Raw genomic sequence first — 18,256 nt, 5'->3', positions numbered from 1 at the left:
GATGGCTAACAAATTCAGGCATGCACACAGCTCCACAGCTATATTTTTATTTTCAGGTACCACTCAAACAGAACGGATGTTCTTTCACACTGCACTATAAATATTTCTCAAATCACCCGCTGTCAGAAATGGAGAAAGGAAAGCTTATTCCAACTCCACGGCTACCAGAAGTGTGTCATGGTAGTCTCGTTCTCTAATTTGCTGTTACATCCTTCCTGTTTCTTAAAGCTTTTTCCCTGTGCAAAGCTGCATTTGAACAAAACAGCCACTTTAGAGAAGGCTTTCAAATGATGGCAGAGCTGCTGTATGTTCTGGAACCTGGCGGCTGACCTGGAGCTCTTCTGCGATGCTAGAATACTTTTGTGAACTTTGCTGCGAATGCCGCCGTGTAATTTCATGACCAGAGTTCACAGCAGATCGGTGCTTTGGTGGCTGTCACTTGAGAGAAACACCGAGCTGCTCCACGGGGGGAAGAGGTCAGTGTTTCAAGCAAAGAAAAGCTTAGTGGGTGATTTATTGTTGTAATACAATCAAGTCGTCTCTTTTTGGAAGACAGCTCAGTGAGGTATTTTACAGTTAAAACCAGGAAACCATAAGCAAGGTAGTTTCGTATCACCAAAACACTGCAGAAATATTTAACTATCAGAACACATTTTACAAATTTAGCCCTGTGTGGGAAAGCTACGGCGTGATGAGCAACTGCAGCTCAGCTAATGCAAACCTCCTGCCTCTTGCTCAAACAGGCCCTAGCTGCGCTTGATGCTCACCAATTAAAGACATCTAGTTTTCAGCCTTCTTATTTAGTGAAACAATACAAATACATTCTTCAGGCAACTGGGGAGTAAAAAGTGCATATGCAGTGGTTTAAAAAAAAAAAAAAAAGAGGCTTTATTTCTCTCTGTACTGCAGTAGGGAAATACTTCGGGAAGCGGTTTCCATTTTTCATGGAACCATTCTGAATTCAGGTTGCTTCATAAGCCCTCTAAAAGCTTGCTGAAGACAACGTAGGTGTCTTCCACTCCCTCCCCTCCACAGGGACATGCTTCCCTTGATCTCCCACATTTTGAAATTCAGCAAGATGTCCCATGCTTTCAGCTATTTTCTCCTGTCAGCACTCGATGACTTCCAGGGGGCTGCTGCAGAAAGCTGACATTCTCAGCCCCCTGTGGTGTATCGGTTGGGTTAACGCGCGGTGAGGACAGGAAGGTGATGGAGCAGACAAGCAACACCTTAGCTTGTGTCCATCGATTCTGTGGTGGGCAGAGAAGCAGAATCTTTCTGAATACTTTCAAAAAGTGATGCCATTTCAGGATTGGATCTGATTTGAGATGAAAATTCAGCCATTGCTGGACTTTTCTCTACTTCGGGGATGGTCAGGAGAGCAGCCATTGCTCTCATCGCTGATCTCTTCAGTTCATCCTGCTTTTCAAACTCCTGTTTCACTGAACCAGCTTTTACCTAGAAAACAAAAGCACCATTTTTAGCTGGGATTTAGAACAGATGATACAGGCACAAAATCAAACACACCAGCAGGCGCAGGGACATGCATTTCTGACCGAAGGAACGTGGGGAGCAGGTTGCTCGGAAGCAGTGACAGAGTAACAGCACAGAACCCACCCCTCGTGTGTCACGCTCTCTTCGCTCTTACCTTTGTGGAGCACGTTGCTTGCAGTGGTTCAATCAGTCGCTCGAGCCTTTGCAGGACTGCATTAGGACAGAGTGTGGACAGCCGAGCCAGCATGATGAAAGTCAGCATCTAGAGAGAGGAGGGAAAAGAGGAGATGCTTCACTACGCCCTCCAGTCCCCGACACAGCAGTGAACGTGCATCTGCCTGACCTGTGGTGCCATGCTGCCTGCTGCTTCCATGGCACCTCTGCTGGAGTGGTTTGCTTTGCACTTGGGTAAGGGGCTTTAACAAGATTTTGGGCGCTACTAGAAATGCACCTGTTAGCAGCCAGTGCACAGCAGTAACCAGTTAGACTCTGGTCCCAGCTGTCCTCCTCTCCGGTGTCTGCAGAGTGCTGAGAGCTTTTGAGAGAAACAGATGCATTCACCACGGGGATTGTGCCACTGCTGCACCTCCTTAAGTGGAGGTAAATAGAATGAGAAGGATACAGTGCTTCCTATATGAGACCATCAACAATATATATATTAATTTTTTTTTGTATAGTATCACTGGCTGCGCTAAGTAAATGACAATTGACGATATTCTAGACTTGGGTAGATTTCCTGTAAAGCCAGCTACAGTACGGTTGTATTTTCAAGGCCACGACAGTCAAACTAGGGCTGGAAAACATTCAGAAGAAAGCTCTAGCAGATGTGGCAGGCACACTCTATGCCATGGTGACACATCAGCTCAATTTAGGCCCTGGTTCCCAAGAACTAACATCATCTACTTCACTGTCCTCCAGCAGTTCTGGCAAAGCATCTACCCACCCGAATGTCATAGTGATCCTTCAGTCCATCCTCCACATGGTTCAGATACTCATAGATATCCAGCCGGTCAAGACAACTTTCCAGCAGCGTATACATGCATTCAAAAGCAGCTTTCCTCACGTCAAGGCCATCGTCCACTGTGTGCTTGAATGGCCCCATTTCTACCTTAAACAAGAAAAAAAATACAGCTGTAACCTAACAGCAGCGTGACAGCTCCATCTCAGCTTCACGTGCACCAAGTCGCTGCCATATTGCTCTCAAGCCAAACTAATGACATACCTCACGGATAAGCTCTCTTCTGACCTTTGTTTCGCTATACAGGCTGGGGAGAACTGCATTTAGTAATTCTCGTATTAAAGAAGGTTTGTTGTGAGCAGCAGAATTAAACATGGCTAAAGCCACGCGTCGAACATTCAGGTCTGAATCCTCAAGAGTTTTCAAGAAGTCCCCTGGGGGATACGAACACACCAGTTAGTCCTGCTGCAGAGTTTTAGAAGAAGCACTCGCAACTGACCCAAAACCACCACAACGTATTTTTGATGGAGCCTGGATGTGACGCATCTATGCCAAATAACTCTAGGGGCACAGTAACAAAGGCATTAGAGATGCTTTCATTTGGGATATAGTAAAGGAAAGAATCACGACTTTTCTGCATTTGGGCATAAAAACAACCAGCATGATTCTAGCTACGACAGACCTCATCCTAAAGTCAAACCAGAAGCTTCAGTATTCACGGAAGGTGTTCTTTCTTTCTTGCCCAGATCTAACTTGCTCAGATTAGACTTCTCTGAAATAGAAGGCCCAGTTTTATACAACGGATCCAAGACGCAGGCTCCCTAGCTATAAGGCCATTTTAACGTAGGTTACATTTTACGAGATCCTTGTCCGCACAATGCTGGAATCATGTTTGAAAGTGGGGTGAACTTATGCTCCCTGAAAATGTCACCAATGGAACATGCCCAAGAGCATTTAACAAGGATCCACGAGTGTCCTCCTCCTGAATGCCAAAAGCAGAGAAACACAGATGAAAATTAACTGGATTAGACGAGGTTCAGATAGATGTGAAAAATCCCTAAGCTGCTAAACAAAAGCAGTATCTGTTGCCAGATTACACTGTGATTTGTACTAGCCTACCTATGCAGCTTTTCAGGAGAGCATCAATAGGCTGAGGCTGATCTGCAATTGTGAATTTTACTGCAGTTACCACTGTGCTCCGGGCGTGTGGAGAGCCTGTGATGAACATGGAAAGACAAAGACACTGACAGGTCAAGAGACAAAATCATTGCTGTAACTTTGTAGCACATACTCTGCTCTGAGTCTCATTACAAGCACACTGAAAACATAAGATTTGTCTTAACCTCTATTTAAAACCCGTCCCAGCACAATCTTCATGTGCAGTCCCTGTTGCTAACACCCTCCTGCATCCCATGCAACCCAGTGTTCCCTTTGACCTCCCTCGCAAAGATCCCTCACTTCCTTCTCGCCTCTACAGACTGGCTTTGCTCCTTGTTGTACCCACCAGCAGCTTACAGAAGCACCTTCCAGCAAGAAAAAGGTATTTCCCTACTCTCAGCAGTGCTCATCGTAACGCTACCTGATGACAGCTGTTTTTTCAACCGGGGCAGCAGCTCAGAAGGATTCACCAGAGTCAGCTTCCCCAAGCATTCAGCCACCACGTTGCGCGTCCCTTCTTCTGTGCACTCACAGTGCTTGAAAAGCAGAGCCCAAATATCCTCCACGTATGGTTTGAGGCCATCGGCTGGAGAGGAGCTGATGACTTCTTTTAGAGAGTGCAGCAGGAGGTACTGTCTCTTGGGCTGGCTTCCAATCTCTTTCAGCATGAAGGGAAGATACTCCTTAAGATTTCCAACGCTGATGTTCCCCAACGCGTAGGAAGCTGCAGATTTCACCTCTTCGCTGGGAGAAGTGAATGCCTCCAGGATGACCGTTTTGAGCTCTTTCTGAGCACTAAGGTTCATCGTGCGCCCCATCTCTGCCAGGGAAAGGAAGGCTAGCACTTTTACAGCAGAGCTGGATTTGGGGCTTTTTACATCCTGGATAAACTGGTTCAGTATCCCAGGGGCTTCTTTGGGGCAGGCTGAGGAAAGGGCCGCCACACACTTCGCAACAGAGTAATACGCCTGCTTGTGTAACGACACTGACGCCCCAGCTGAACCCGAGGAGTAAATAGGTGCAGTCAGCTGCTTCATCAGCTCCGAGTAGCCCATGGCGGCCGTCTTTGTCAGCACCAGAGCCTGGAAGAAGTCTATGATAGCGTTCAGAGCCCCTCCTTGAAGCAAAGGTGAATGAACAAGCTGAAAGATTTCAGTAAGAATGGAACCACTGATCTTAGAGATGCAGGACGGATAAACTTTAGCTAAAGTAGTAAGGAATGTGATTGCCACCTGGGAAACATGCATGTCGTTCTCACTAATTAAAGCAGGGAGCTCCGTTAGCACAGACTCTATCATGGCAGGCTTGAGGCTGTCACTGTAGTTCTTCACCAGGATATCCAGAGCAGTCAGAGTGCTCAGTTTCAAGGCACGTTGATTCTTTCTCAAGAAGGAAGCTAAAATGGGGAAACCGTCCCCTAAAATAGGTCTCAAGTCTATTTTAAGTGGAGAACTGGCAATTAGGGTTAATGCTTTGACTGTTGTCAATCGGGTGATTTCATTTTTGAGCCTCTCCAAAAATATCTTCAAAGTTGGCTGGAGATCAGTGCTTAAATAATCTCCCAGATTGTAAATGATCTGTCCCATGCATGAGATAGCACGCTCCTTCACCTCCTGGTCAATGTCAGCTGCCTTCAGTCGTTTCAGAGTACCAGGGAAAAGGTCCTTCACATATGGCTTGGCATCAAAAGTGCAAGACTTGCCCAAAGGCCTGATAACTTTCACAAGTTGCTGAGTAACCAGCAGAGCCTCCGAAGTGATCTTATAGAAGGAGTCTCCAATACAGCTCACAACTGGAGGTAACAGGCTTTTGATATGAGGATGAAATACCTCTGGCTGGTGGTTGCAAAGAAGAACGTGAAGGAAAGATAGCGTATCAATTCTCATGTTGGAGGAGCTGGATTTATCAGCCAATGAGAAAACAATACCTGTGCCGAAGAGACAAGAAAGAATGCTGCCTTATTTCACTGTGTTCTTAATCAAAACAAATAAACAAACAAACAGAAAATGAACACAGTTGGAGTCTGTTTTCTTTCTTTCCTCTGCTCACACAGAAGATATGTACCGTTAAAGAGAGCTACTATCCTTACAGTCCTTTTGCTTTCAGGGAAGTGGCAATTCAGATATAAATATTATTTGTAGCAGCCATGGATAGCTGGCTACACAACTATTTAAAATTCAATTAGAAAAGTTATCCTGGGCTGAGATGGGGAGGGGTTGTTAGTAAGGTACAAATAAGCAGGAGAAAAGTGGCATGAAATTAAGACTGGGAAAATCTAACCTCAACAGGCACTCCATACAGCTGTAACATCCTTTCACATTTATTTCCTATACTCTTCTGTGGGAAGTGGTTTGTTTGTTTTTTGTTTTCTTTTTTTTTTAAGGAAAAAAAAGCAGCAGGGACTTTTACATTTCTCTGGTTCAATAGATTGACTGCCTCTGTAGAAGTGACGTACTTCCAAGTCCATTTTCTATGGCACACATTTATGTTTCCATAAAGACTTAATCAGAAACATTTACAACAGCACTGTTTGCCATCCCAGAAGTTATGCTTGACTCTTGGTTTGAATGCTTTTTGCAATCTATTAATTCATGAGAGAGGTGCGTGGCTTGTGCCCAGGAACAATCACAGGAGACATTTGGTATGTTTACTAATACAGACACTCCAAAGCCAAGACAAAACCTCAGTATTGTAAGCCTTCCAGCAGCCTGGGTTGCTTCATGAATCTACGGGAAAGGAAAGCTCTGTGGAAAATGTGGGGGTACACATAAAAGCTTCAGTCAATATGTATTTTTTTAACGCCGCTCTATTTTGTAAAAGAAAATGTCATGTGTTACTGATTTCAGCATGCTAGCAGTGTAATTCCAGCTACTTTCAAAGGAGGCTGGAACAGGCCCTCCTAAAGGTCTCTCTTCTGGGGACTGTGGAAGTGAACTTAACATCCTGTCTGTCAGCAGTCGACAGAAACAAGAATTGATCTGGAAACTGTTTAGTGTATCAACAAGGAGCAGAACTTCATGCGTATGCCTTGAAACTGAACAGAGACAATACTGAGAAATAAAACATGCACGTAAGAAGAATACAGGTTATACTATGACCTAACGGAACCAACCCCGCTCTTCCACCCGCAGACCACAGATGAGCTTTACCAGGCACTAGTGCAGGGATGTGATCTGCCAGGCAACCAGGAAGAACATTGGCCAGTTCTGTCAGCAGGCTGAAACAACCCTGTCTTGACTTGATGCTCTTTTCTTTAAGCTGCTTATGCAAGGCCTTGACGATGTTGGGGACCTGCAATTTGGAAAAGCAAACCAGAAAGAAACACATCGGTCATCCAGCTTCCAGGGCACAGAGCTATGCTGCCAAAGCAGCTTGCTCAGCTGAGCCAGAGGCACTAAAGGCACAGCAACAGAACTGACAAGAGACAGCAAGAAACAATGCAATTGCTCGTTAGAGGAGAACGGACTAGGGAAAGATTACAAGACAGTTCATGTGAACAAGAGATACGCGAACTAATGAGCTGGAGGGACTTTATTGTACTCTTCCACATTCTACAAACTGAATCATGAAGTTGGTGTTATCCCCTAACAAAGAAGATTAAATAAATACAATCAGATCATCGTTTTACCCCAAGATTAATGTGTCATACAGCCTGCAAATGTGTCAGAGGCTACCCAGGGGGGATAATGGAGATTATACCTCAGTGCTCCTGCACTGGCTCAATGCACTCTCCCCAGGAATGGTGGGAAAAAACATGAACTGTTAACCCTTGGGATCTGGTTCCCCCTAGTTGCGTGCCAAAGGGCTCCCTCAGCTGTGTTCTCCAATTTACCCACTAGGCGTACTCATCAATTTACCCACTAGGCATACTCATCAATTTACCCACTAGGCATACTCATCAATTTACCCACTAGGCATACTCATCAATTTACCCACTAGGCGTACTCATCAGTGGCACGGTATCTACTTCTCTTTATTGCTTTCTGATTTAATGCAGCCCACCATCTCCTCACACACCTGGTTCTGAAGCATCGTCAGGGGAACATCGTCTTTGCCAGAGGCATCTGAAGCATGCCGCCAGCTCTGGATGGGCAGTGTTTGTTTCAGCAAGGCGATATAAGCACTGAAGATGTCAGCTTTGACATTCTCCTCCCTCTCCTTGAATCTGCTTATCAAAACTGGGGAAAGAGTTTTGTAGAAATCCTGAAGGAGATCGTGCCTGCTGCTGACAATGGCCTCCAGGCACTTCGCTGCAGCCCTGCGGACTTTCCAACTGATGTCATCATCATCGCTGTACTCATCATCACTTTCTGGAAAGAACACAAGGGAAAACAGGATGCACCATGAGGAGAAAATCAGAGCTAGAGGGTCACTTGATGCCTCCGAGCTTCCCTCTCCAGCTACCCGACAAACAGATACCAGTAACTCACACTTATCTGGGAACATGGAATTGTCCAGAACAGCCTGTCCATACAAACGTCATTACAGACAGCAAGTACGCCTCGGGACTGCCCTATGCTGATGTCAGGTTCTTCTGTTCCAACTAAGAGCTGACAAAGAGCAAACCTTAATACTACTACACTCACTGGTGAAGCCACTTCGGCTCAGGCATCAAGGCTTTTGTTCTGAAGGAAGAACAAGGTTCCCACATTTTTAAAGCCAGAAATACGTAAATATCTGTCTTAGCAATCCCTGAATGGCACAAAACAGCATAACAATTTACAATGTTATTGGCAGAACATTTAACACACTCTCCAGGAAGACAGCCAAGATCGTACCCCAATTAGTATGAAAGTAAACAACTAACTTTTGCTCTTAGCTGTCACACTTCATACAGCCATAAAAAGCAACATTATGAAATGCTCTCTACAGCCAACAGGCTTTAAACACAGACCTCTCATCTCACCAGATCTTGACAGCCACCTCAAACTAAACAGAGTCTGAAAATAAACAAAAGACCCCTTTTAAGACGGTATCAGAGTGCTTTCACTGATGACTAACATGTTTTTAAGGGTGGCACTTTCAAGGGTTCAGGATTGTAGCTTTGCTTTTTTCTGCTGCAACGTAGTACAAAATAGTTACCTTATAGTAAAAACATAATTCTGTGGCTAAAATATTTGTAGGCTGAGTTAGGTTGCACTGAAACTGTTAGATCGAAATTGCAAATATCTCTGTATCTCTTCCTGAAGAAAAAAAAAAAAAAAAAAAGAAGCAACCATTCTCACAAGGAGCATAGCTTCTGTAGCCTCCAGGTGACTGCGAAGTCCAGCTTTGGCTGGCCGTTGTTTTCACAAACAGCATGCATGTACTGAAAGCAGCCTAGCAGATGCAGAGACAAGAGGAAGCAACCCAGAAACCAAGTAAAAGCTCCACGCTGACAAACCACCATGGTTGTGACAAAACCTGGCAGGGGTGTCGGCTGCAACAGCCTGGGAGCAAGGAATGCTTGCCTGACCTCCCCTGTGATCAGGGAAAACAGGAGTTTGTCTGGTCTTGTAAGTAAGTGAGACCACACCAAAGATATCCAATGCCTTTTGGAACTCAAGTAAGCAACAAATGCTGGCTGGCTGGTTAAAAAAGGTAATAATACTGCGTAGCACCCCAGTAGATACAGTAAGAAACCTGCAGAGTGCGCAGCTGTTAGCTCCAATTTTTAGATCTGCCTCTAACATCTTTCTTTTCAAGAAACACCATTTTGTTAGGAACGCAGTAAGGAGACATCTCCCTCGCGTGTGCCTAAACCTACTAGAGCTCAGCTATCAGGACAGACAGGAACCAGGGCTACAGCTGAACCGAGCACTTGGTGCCAGCAGCGGAAGCTCAGAATCAGAGAGCATTCAAGAAGGACAGAGTTCACACCTCCCTTTGAAGAACAACCCCTGCAGGTCCCACCAGCTGCCTGGAGCAGCAGCCCGAGGTCTGCCGGGCAGGCTGCAAGCAGCGCTGACACCTTGCAGGGCACGAGGGAGCGCTTCCAGCGGTCAGGATGGCAGAGCAGCTGCTCCTCGGGATCGCCAGGCGTCAAACCTGGCTGCTTGCTGTGCAAGCTCTAAGAGACTGCTACAGTCAGCAGGGACAGGAAAGGCAATGCTCCCTTCACCTAGCTCTTCACTAAGCTAGTTCAGAGCACTGTTTTCAGTGCTTTCCCCGTTCCCTAAGGCAGGCAGAGATCCGAGGTGCTTAGCAGCAAAAAATAAAACTAACAAGTTCAGAATTGTTGTTGGAACTTTGCACATACAGCTATGTTGTTACCACTGGTAAGCTGAAATAACCCATTCAACACAACTGTCTTGACACAGATCTTAAAAGAAACATCAGAGAAGGGGACAGCACGCAGGAAGGGGGGAAATGTTAACCAGTGTTCTGCTGAGCACAGTCAATCCTCACAAGCAGGCACCTTGCTCTTCATCCTCCCCATTTTCAGTTTCCATCCTCTCTTCCTCTTCCTCCTCTTCATTATCATAGTTGTAGTTTGGGTCAAAGGTGATGTACTTCAGACATAACCCCATCACATTAGGGATGTGGGGGTCAATTTCCTTTGGGCACCTATCACGACAAATAAAAATCCTAAGAGTTAATAGATCAAATAATAAGCAGTTTTAAATATCCAAATAACACAATCCATCTCAAAAGGATCCCAAAATGTTTCATGGGCTATTTAAGCATTTTGCTAACATGAGTTAAAGCAGAGCTGCTCTTTCTCACTGTGCACAAAGCAAGGCCACATTCTCCTGGGAAGGATGCAATAATTTCTATAAGGGGAAAAACATAGCCTTCACCACCTGGTTCAGTCCTCCCTTCATGGGAGGAAACCTCAGGAGCTCCGAAGGGCTCCTTCTCCAACACAAGCCCTGAACTTTTGACCAAACATCAGGAAAGCTGCAGCTCAGCAGCTCCTCTACTTGAGCCCCTTTCCTGCCTCCCACTCCCTCCACACACCAGGAATGAGGCAATTCCCTCTTCCTGAGGAATCCCCCAAGGACAAGGAAAACTTGTCCCACTCCTGCAAAACCAATACAGAAACATGCTCGCGCGTGTTGAAGTAAAACGGCTCGTAACTCATGTCCAACTCTGCATGTAAAGAAGAAATTTCACTTGTGAACTCCTTCCCCACAGGAACACAGGCACTCAGCCCTGGATGCTGGAAGTACAGATATTTACACCAGGAGGACACCGATGCACAGGACGGTGCATGGTTGTTCCTCAAGGGCACACACCTTCTTACAAAAGACTCGAAGGCCTGGAAGCAGTACTCTCTCAACTCATCATCTTCCACGTTACAGTACTGAACAATCAGAGGAATTATCTTCTCCAGATGTTCTCCTGGGAAAGACAAAGTAAGCAGCAGTAAAATACATTCCAGCGGTCACGTATCCAAGCTGCCAACAGCTCAGCCATCTGCCACTTCCTTCACGTGCCTGGCAGAGCATTCCTCCTCTGGATCCCTGGGGAAAGGAACCAGCAGCCCACCGAAAAACAGCCTTAAAGAGATTTTTAGCAGGTGACCCCTGCTCACTCTCTTCAGTTCTTTGTTGGCATTTCAGTCATGGAAAGAGCCGTGCCTAGAAATCTTCTAGGGCTGAATGCCGGTTCTGGCAGATCTTTTAGACAAGTAACCAAATATGCTGCCTTCCATTTAGCCTCTTATTTAAAGCGGGATGAATCCACTGACCTAATTCACAGAGGTATTAATTCAGACCAGGAAAGTGCTGAAGACCTTGGGATGAAATCCACTACAGAAGGGCAGCCACAGAGTTACTTTGGTGTCTCCTCCCTTACAAGTGGAGGTCAAAGCCAGATCAGAACCACGGAGGGAATCACAAAGCACAACCCACTAACACATCAGGAACAGAGCGAACACACTTCTTTTACCATTAAAAAAAAGAGCTGCTCTAAAATATGTGCACATTTCCCAGTATCATTTCAAGCTACTTGTCCTACCTATGCGGTGTCCAGCCTGCCTACTGATGCCAGCGATACACTGAATGTATGTCCTGGTAGTTGAGGTAGACTCATTCTTCTTCAGCTCAGCGAGGAGATGCTCTGTGAGCTCTGAGAAGATGTTCCCACTGCAGGTCAAGACAAGATGACCCAAGGCAACGATGGCCCTTTTACGTACAGCCAGCCTGGGGCTTGTCAGCTGAGGAAGCAGGCAGCTCAGGATGGAAGAATGGAAAGAGTAGAGAGTTCCCCCTAGCCTGCAAGCAACAGAACAAGACAGAAGTTGAAAGTCAATGTATCAGAGGAAAAGATTCCTTGCCAGCAAAAAATGTAAAAAAAACCCTTCAGCCATGAAGATTTCATACAGCAGGAGGGAGAGGAAAAGGGTGGTTTTGGTGTTCTGTACAACGCAGGGAGAGGTTATTTGCATTCATCATGGCGTATTTTGATTTTGGCTGTGCCCTTCTGGGTGACCTGGGAGTTTGTCAATAATTTTCTGCATGCAGCTGACATATGACACTGCCACTCTTACTTATATAACAAGAGAGAGAGGCAGCCAGGAAAAAAAATGCATGTGCAATCAGATCACAGGGCTAAAATAAACTTCCCTGGTTTGCCCTCTCCCTCCTTACACTTGCTTAAACTTAAACTGAGCCTCTGTGGGATCCCTCACCACCACTAATACTATTCCCAAGCACAGTAGGGCTCAAAATGTTGTCTCTCATCCCTGCTGAGGAATCTGCTCTGCTGAGACATTCCCCTGTAGCAGGCAACCCAAATCCTTTAGTTTTAAGTCCTCATAGTAAGATTAGGGAAATATAGAAATCAAAAGCAAACACATACAGAGCAGCCCCCTGCCGTACACAGCTGCCAAAGGAAATCCTTTGGTACCTGCTCAACATATCTGACAGGATGTCAAGAGCCTCCAACTGCACAGATATATCTTCCTGCTTGCCAATGGCTCCTGTCAGCTGGGCTGTGATCTTTTTGCATACATTCGCTGTCATGGTGGAGCCTGCAAGAGAGAGATTTTTCCCCACTGTCAGTTAAAAAGAAGTTTTTATGCTGTTAAGAACCATTCAACCCTTCCTACATTTACAAACAAACAATAAAAAAGCAACAAACTAGGTGAAGAAAGCACAGAGGGAGATGTCCAACCCTCTATTTTGCAGCAAACCGACACTGCTTTTGCTGCCTTCTACCCACACTGTGTCAATCCCAACCCTTAAGGAGATGATTTATCTGTCGCTACCCTGCAACAGTTTCAGTTCATGTGACGTGTGTTAAATAAAGACTTCTGAAAAGACGCCTCTCAAGAGCTTAACATTTTGCAAAATCTGAGAGAGGAGCTCAGCAAGTATTTGCACACTAATTCTCATTCTCCTCCCAACTCCTAAAGCAGGCCAGCAGCACTGCCACAGCCACAGATACATGAGATGGCTGCAGAAGAAACTTAACTCTTTGGAAGCCTTGGGTATCTCCTGAAATGCTGCTGGATTTTTGGAATACTTAGTTCCAAATGCAGAAGAAGCAGACAGGGCAGCTGTGGCGGCCAGAAAGCCTGGTCCTGCAGGGCTGCAGACAGGAGGTGGTGCAGTGCTGGCACTGCTGATGGCGAGACCAAACAGCCCTGCCAGGCTGCCTGAGCAGCAGCATCCTGACACACTGCGTGCTTTACGATTGCCGTGAACAAAAATGATTTTCTCCAGGAACTCAGATGTGGTTTCAGACATAAGCATCCTACGGGGGACCAGTTCAAGAGTCTTCATTTCATCCAATCTTTAATCACATTTCTAACTCAACTTCTGCTGTCCTTCCTCCTTATGGTATTTCTCGTCCTCCAGCAGGTGAATAAGGGATCTGTAACTTTTAGGCTCTGAACTACCCGCTTTCCTGTTTCCCAAAGGCTGGGGCTCCCTACCGCCTCGGTCTGACAAGCAGGGACAGACGTCTTACCTGTGGAAGCTGGTGGCAGCTCGGAGATGACCGTTTTCAGCCCGATGCTGGAGATGTCCCGCAGCTGCTCCTTGTCTGACAACATGTTCATACACAGCGTGTCCACGATGGTTTCCACCTGGTACTCCTTCACCTTGCCAACCAGCGGGCCCAGACTGCAGGAGGAGAAGCCAGTCAGAACGAGCAGGAAGAAGGCTGCTTCCACCAACAAAAGGGATGCTCGGGCACACTCTTCCTTAAGGGCTTCTCAGTCCCAAGTGCAAATATTCCCGTAACACCTGCACTGAGCACTGGTATCCTGTACAATGCACACAAGGATGTACAATGCACATCCCTTCCTTCGGTTTCAGAAAACACAGAGGAATCGAACAGCTCCCGGTGATTCACGTGCAGTACAACCATTTCTAGTTTTAGAAATCCCATCGTGCTCCTGTTCCAGCGCAAAAATATATTTAGATAACCTGTTCATGAAGGTTTCACTCCCCCCCCCCCCCAGTATGCTGTTCACACAGCCAGGTTAAGATGGAAAACAGAGTGAAGGAAAGGATTAATCTGCCTTTTTGGAGTTTTGCTTTTCCTTTTTTTTTTTTTTTTTTTTAAACACACTGCACAGAAAAGTGGGACTCGAGTTTTTGGCTCTGTATGCTGCCTCATCCTAGGGCACAACCCCTGTTCCCTGGGGACTGACCCATGCTATGTGTCCATACAACTCGTAACAAAAGGCTACCAACAGGCTATGGTCCCAAAAGAGACAGAGGGGCACGCAAGCTTCCTACATACCCTCCTCTCACTGAAGTTTACACACAAGACGGGTTCTGCTTCTGTCACCGTCAGCGATAAAAGCCCCTGACTTCCGTGAGAGCTGAACAACGCTGACAGAGCATCAGCCTCGATGATTCCCACTGTCTTAAGAGCTTGTATGAGAAGACACGGTGCTAGCCCGTTACAGCGCTTAGGGCCAGAACGCAGTTTATAGAATCCTTGAACAAAATCGCATTTTGACTTCTCTTTCTCTCTCCTTTCTGGCATAACCACAGTAATGCAAACTGTAGGGAACACCTATGCACAGGTGGCTGTCCCCCTGCGGGCACACCACCATTACCACCTCAGTGCTTGGCCAGCACTACGTGCACAGCGCTTCCCAGAGCACGCGAACACAGCCTGCTTCGTGTGAGGCTATTCTTAAATTGACAAATCAGGACAGTAATAGCTTTTTAGAGGCCGAGTAGCTTCTCTGAGATACGGTAATTAGAAAATAAGAACTTAATAACAGCACTTTGTGCAAGCGCAAATGGTGTTCAACTTTATACCTCTAAGTACAGACCAGAAGAGAACTGTTTTACAGACGGGGACCCTGAAAGCACAGAGAAGCTGAGGAACTCATCTCAACTGAAACAAGACAAAACGCAGAACTAGAGTCAGGTTTTCATATGGATTTCAAATTTGTCAATTTACTGGATGCGAAGTGTGATTTCAGATTTCCTCTGAAGAAATAAGAACTCAGTTTTACACAATAAAATCAACTGCCAGTGTCCTTCAGAATGTCACATTTCTCCTCCTTAGAGATCCTCGCCACCCGGCTGGGTATAACTAACTGCACATTACTGTTATAAGCACTTCCTTAGGTATAAAAAGGAAATATACCTGGTTTCATTTTGATGTTTACTTTCTAATGATCACATTCTAGATGAATATGGACGTATTCCTGATGCAACCACAGATAAATAGGCAAATCAATTTATCTTTCATTTAGTGCCCAACAGCTTTCTTTTAAAAAACAAAAGAAACAAACCCAAAGCTGGTAGAGACATGAAGAAGGCCAAGAAAGCTGGGGAAAAAGTCAGGACAGTCAGAATCAAAAAGAGCGAGCCAAAGGTCACAGGGAAAGTACAGGGACAGAAGTAGCATATGACTGAAAAAAAGGGAATACGACTAAGATCCACAGTTGGAAAAAATACAGGAACCCAAAGTTGTCTTTAAATGGCCCACCTTTCTGGAGCCCTGTGCGTGAACTGACCCATTCAATTTCATTTCTAGAATGAACACTCCCATTTAGACATGCTGGGGGAAAGAGACAGGAAAGAACATGTCAGCAGTAGGATCACTTCACCAGACGACTCATTAATAATGGAACCTCCTGCCTTTTTCATTTGGGTTGAAAAAATATATTCAATTGGTACAAAGCAAAGCACAGACTACACTTCGAGTCAAAACAGGAAAAAAACAAACAAACAAACAAAAAACCAAGCAGTGCATTATAAACTTTAATGAAAATGCTCTTGAAGGACAGGATTTGGACCTGTAATTCAACGACTGCCATTTCTGAAGGGCTACACGTCATCAGTTTAGTACCATCTCTAACAAAGACAGGACCACTGGGAAATTCAGCATTGGATCTCAAAGCCCAGAAAAGGAGGGGAGCTTGATGTCCAGTATTTTAGGCTGAGCTTGTCTCTGAAGAAATAAAACCTTACTCATAATATTTTCAAAATGGTAAGATTCATAATACGAACGCTGAACGACTTCCAAAGTTGCCTGCTGCCTGTACAAAGGTATCTGTACGTTCACCCTTTCTGAATCCTGACAGAGAAAGAAACTGCTGTGCCTGCAAGCACAGAGAGGGGAAGCCCCTTCAACGGGAGGCTGGAGCAAGGTGCCAACGCTGCAGGACGAGGCTGCGCTCCAACACACTCTGGAGTCTGTGACGGCTTTATTATTGCCAAGGAACACGGTAGTTGATGCCAAGGCTCTTACCACTTCACAGCGAGGTTCTGTACTTCCCCATTTTTGTCCTCCAGCAATTTCAAAAGCATTTTCACAACTTTTTTCTCACTGTCTTCATCTAGTTTTATAGAATCTTTCTGCAGTTCCATCATCAGGTCATTGGTGGCCATAAACCTGAAAGAACATAGGAAAAGTGGATCAGCTGATATACAGCCACAGACAAATCTCCTTCGCATGGCAATGAACAAATGAACATTTCTGATTGCACTTTCTTCTCCCATGAGCAGAACCAAGCAAGTATCTATCGCTCCAGCTTAGAATTAAAAACAAAATCTCAGCTGGCTCTTAGTCAATATAGTTTTCTAACAGGGACAAAGTCAAAACGGATATTGAGAAGTTCTGGTTAGGTATCTGTTTTTCTAGGAGAAAGGAAATGTAAAAGGTGCTGGCACAGAAGTCTGAGGTTCTGAGAGACGTAAGCACGGTTATCGTATATTAGCTGTTCTAATGTCAGCCTCGGCACAGGGATGGATGTCTAAGAGGAACCAAAGAGCAGCTCTTCCCCCTCATTTACCAAGTGACACATCCATTTTAAATCCAGCGTTGATGTAATTCATTCAGCATCTCAGAGCAAATGCTGCCCTAGTGTACGAGGCTAACTTCAGCGTACAACAAGCCTTTTCTGGAGTAGCAGCTGAGCACATCTGGAACGAGGGGCTTCTGTGGTATTAACCCGCCAGAAACCCAAAATGACAAAAACCGAGATTCTGACCTGTAACGTTAACAGCACGCCATGTATTTCTGCCTCTGCAGGAGCTCCTGAGCTGCGCTGGGTTCAGCGTCAGCACGAGACGAGCATGACCAACTACGGGCAGGGGCCGAGCAGCGCCTGGCGCAGCACCACGTCCCGCTTCCCCCCCGCTGCCGCCTGCCCCCGCGCCCTCGGGAGCTGCCGCCGGAGCCGTCCGTGCGAGGGGCGCGGTGCTGTGACGGGAGGCCGGTAACGGGCCGCACGTCCCCGTGTGCGGCAGGGGCGGGCCCGAACACCTCTGTAACGGGGCGCTCGCCCCGCGCTGGGCGCTCCTGGTCCGGAACGCTGACTGCAGGCACCGCGCCGCCGGCTTCTCCGAGAAGCACCGCGTGCGGTACCGGGAGCGCACCAGCTGCCTCTGAGGACATCGCCGATCTCCTTCAGAGACCTCAAAGCACCACCTGCGGCACACGCGGTGCCTTCCAGGCTGACGCCGAGGGCGCGCTCGGCCGGCGGGCGAAGCGTTCCGCAGCCGTTAATTCTAACGGGCCACCCGGAGCGCATCCCGGCCCCAGAGCCCCCGGCCCCAGGAGGCGCCCCTCCTTCTCCCACCGTCACGAACACGGGCAGCAGCCGGAGCGCTGGTCCCGCCGGGGAGGCGTGCCGGCGGCCGGCCGCCCCTTCCCAGAACAGCCCCAACGCGGCGCCGGCAGCACCGGGCCCCGGGCCCCGCACCGGCACCGCCCCGGGCCCCGTTTCACCCCCGCGGCTGCGGCGCTCCCGGCCCGCGGGACGAGCGGGTCCGGAGCCGCGGCCGGCCGTGAGGGCTCGTGCCCCGCACCTGAAGTCCTTGTCGCTGGAGGCCATCTTCTCCAGCAGCCCGGAGATGTGGTACGAGGCGCTGCACATGGCGGCGGCCGCGCGGGAAGATGGCGCCGGGCCCGGGCCGCGCCGCGACCCCCGCTGCCCGCTCGGCCTCGCCCCCCCGCGGCGCTGCCGGCGGGACGGCACCGGCGGCGGCCGGGAGCGGCCCCGGGCCTCGGGCCTCGGGCGGCCCCTGCAGGCGGAGCGGAGCCGAGCGGGGCGGAGCCGAGCGGGGCGGCACGGCCGGGGCACGGCACGGGACGGGCGCTCGCGGGGCCGTGCCCGCCGTTACCCGCCGTTACCGGCAGCGCCAGGGTCCGGCAGCGCCGCGCCCGGCCGTGCCCGCGCCATGTCCCGCGGGGCCCTGCCCGTGCCCGCTCGCGGGAGCGAGCACGGCCGGGCCTGGGCGC

General features: G+C 47.7%; 1 protein-coding gene across 3 annotated transcripts; it reads right to left on the bottom strand.

Moving 5' to 3' along the window:
• Positions 1 to 31: 31 nt before the first annotated feature.
• On the bottom strand, positions 32 to 18,236 carry LOC310880139 (cullin-associated NEDD8-dissociated protein 1-like). Of its 3 annotated transcripts, none has more exons than XR_014571482.1 (15): positions 17,824 to 18,236; positions 16,262 to 16,405; positions 13,508 to 13,662; positions 12,443 to 12,566; positions 11,552 to 11,808; positions 10,828 to 10,933; positions 10,008 to 10,156; positions 7,628 to 7,920; positions 6,760 to 6,901; positions 4,032 to 5,537; positions 3,572 to 3,667; positions 2,717 to 2,886; positions 2,438 to 2,598; positions 1,649 to 1,756; positions 32 to 1,458 (listed from the first exon to the last, which is right to left on the bottom strand). XR_014571482.1 is itself a non-coding variant. In XM_083795504.1 (15 exons), the coding sequence occupies exons 1-15, from the start codon at positions 17,889 to 17,891 to the stop codon at positions 1,231 to 1,233; spliced, it is 3,711 nt and encodes a 1,236-aa protein (XP_083651630.1). In that variant the 5' UTR covers positions 17,892 to 18,233; the 3' UTR covers positions 32 to 1,230. The 3 variants fall into 3 exon arrangements, 2 of the variants coding, with proteins under 2 accessions (XP_083651630.1, XP_083651631.1); XM_083795504.1 differs by having other exon boundaries at positions 2,438 to 2,602; positions 17,824 to 18,233; XM_083795505.1 differs by lacking the exon at positions 17,824 to 18,236 and adding an exon at positions 15,497 to 15,568 and having other exon boundaries at positions 2,438 to 2,602; positions 16,262 to 16,402.
• Between the last annotated feature and the right edge of the window lie 20 nt (positions 18,237 to 18,256).

This window comes from Anser anser, assembly GCF_964211835.1.
Source record: "Anser anser genome assembly, chromosome: 12".
Classification (NCBI taxonomy): domain Eukaryota; kingdom Metazoa; phylum Chordata; class Aves; order Anseriformes; family Anatidae; genus Anser; species Anser anser.
Note: the sequence above shows the minus strand (reverse complement) of the source record. Positions and strands in the feature narration are given on the sequence as shown.

Bases quoted from the DNA above. Each gene is read 5' to 3' on its own strand.
- LOC310880139 (XM_083795504.1), bottom strand. From the start codon at position 17,891: ATGTGCAGCGCCTCGTACCACATCTCCGGGCTGCTGGAGAAGATGGCC. The intron at 6,902-7,627 runs GTGTGTGAGGAG...TCCAAATTGCAG, and splicing joins TGACGATGCTTCAGAACCAG to GTCCCCAACATCGTCAAGGC. The intron at 3,668-4,031 runs GTAGCGTTACGA...TGTTCATCACAG, and splicing joins GAAAAAACAGCTGTCATCAG to GCTCTCCACACGCCCGGAGC.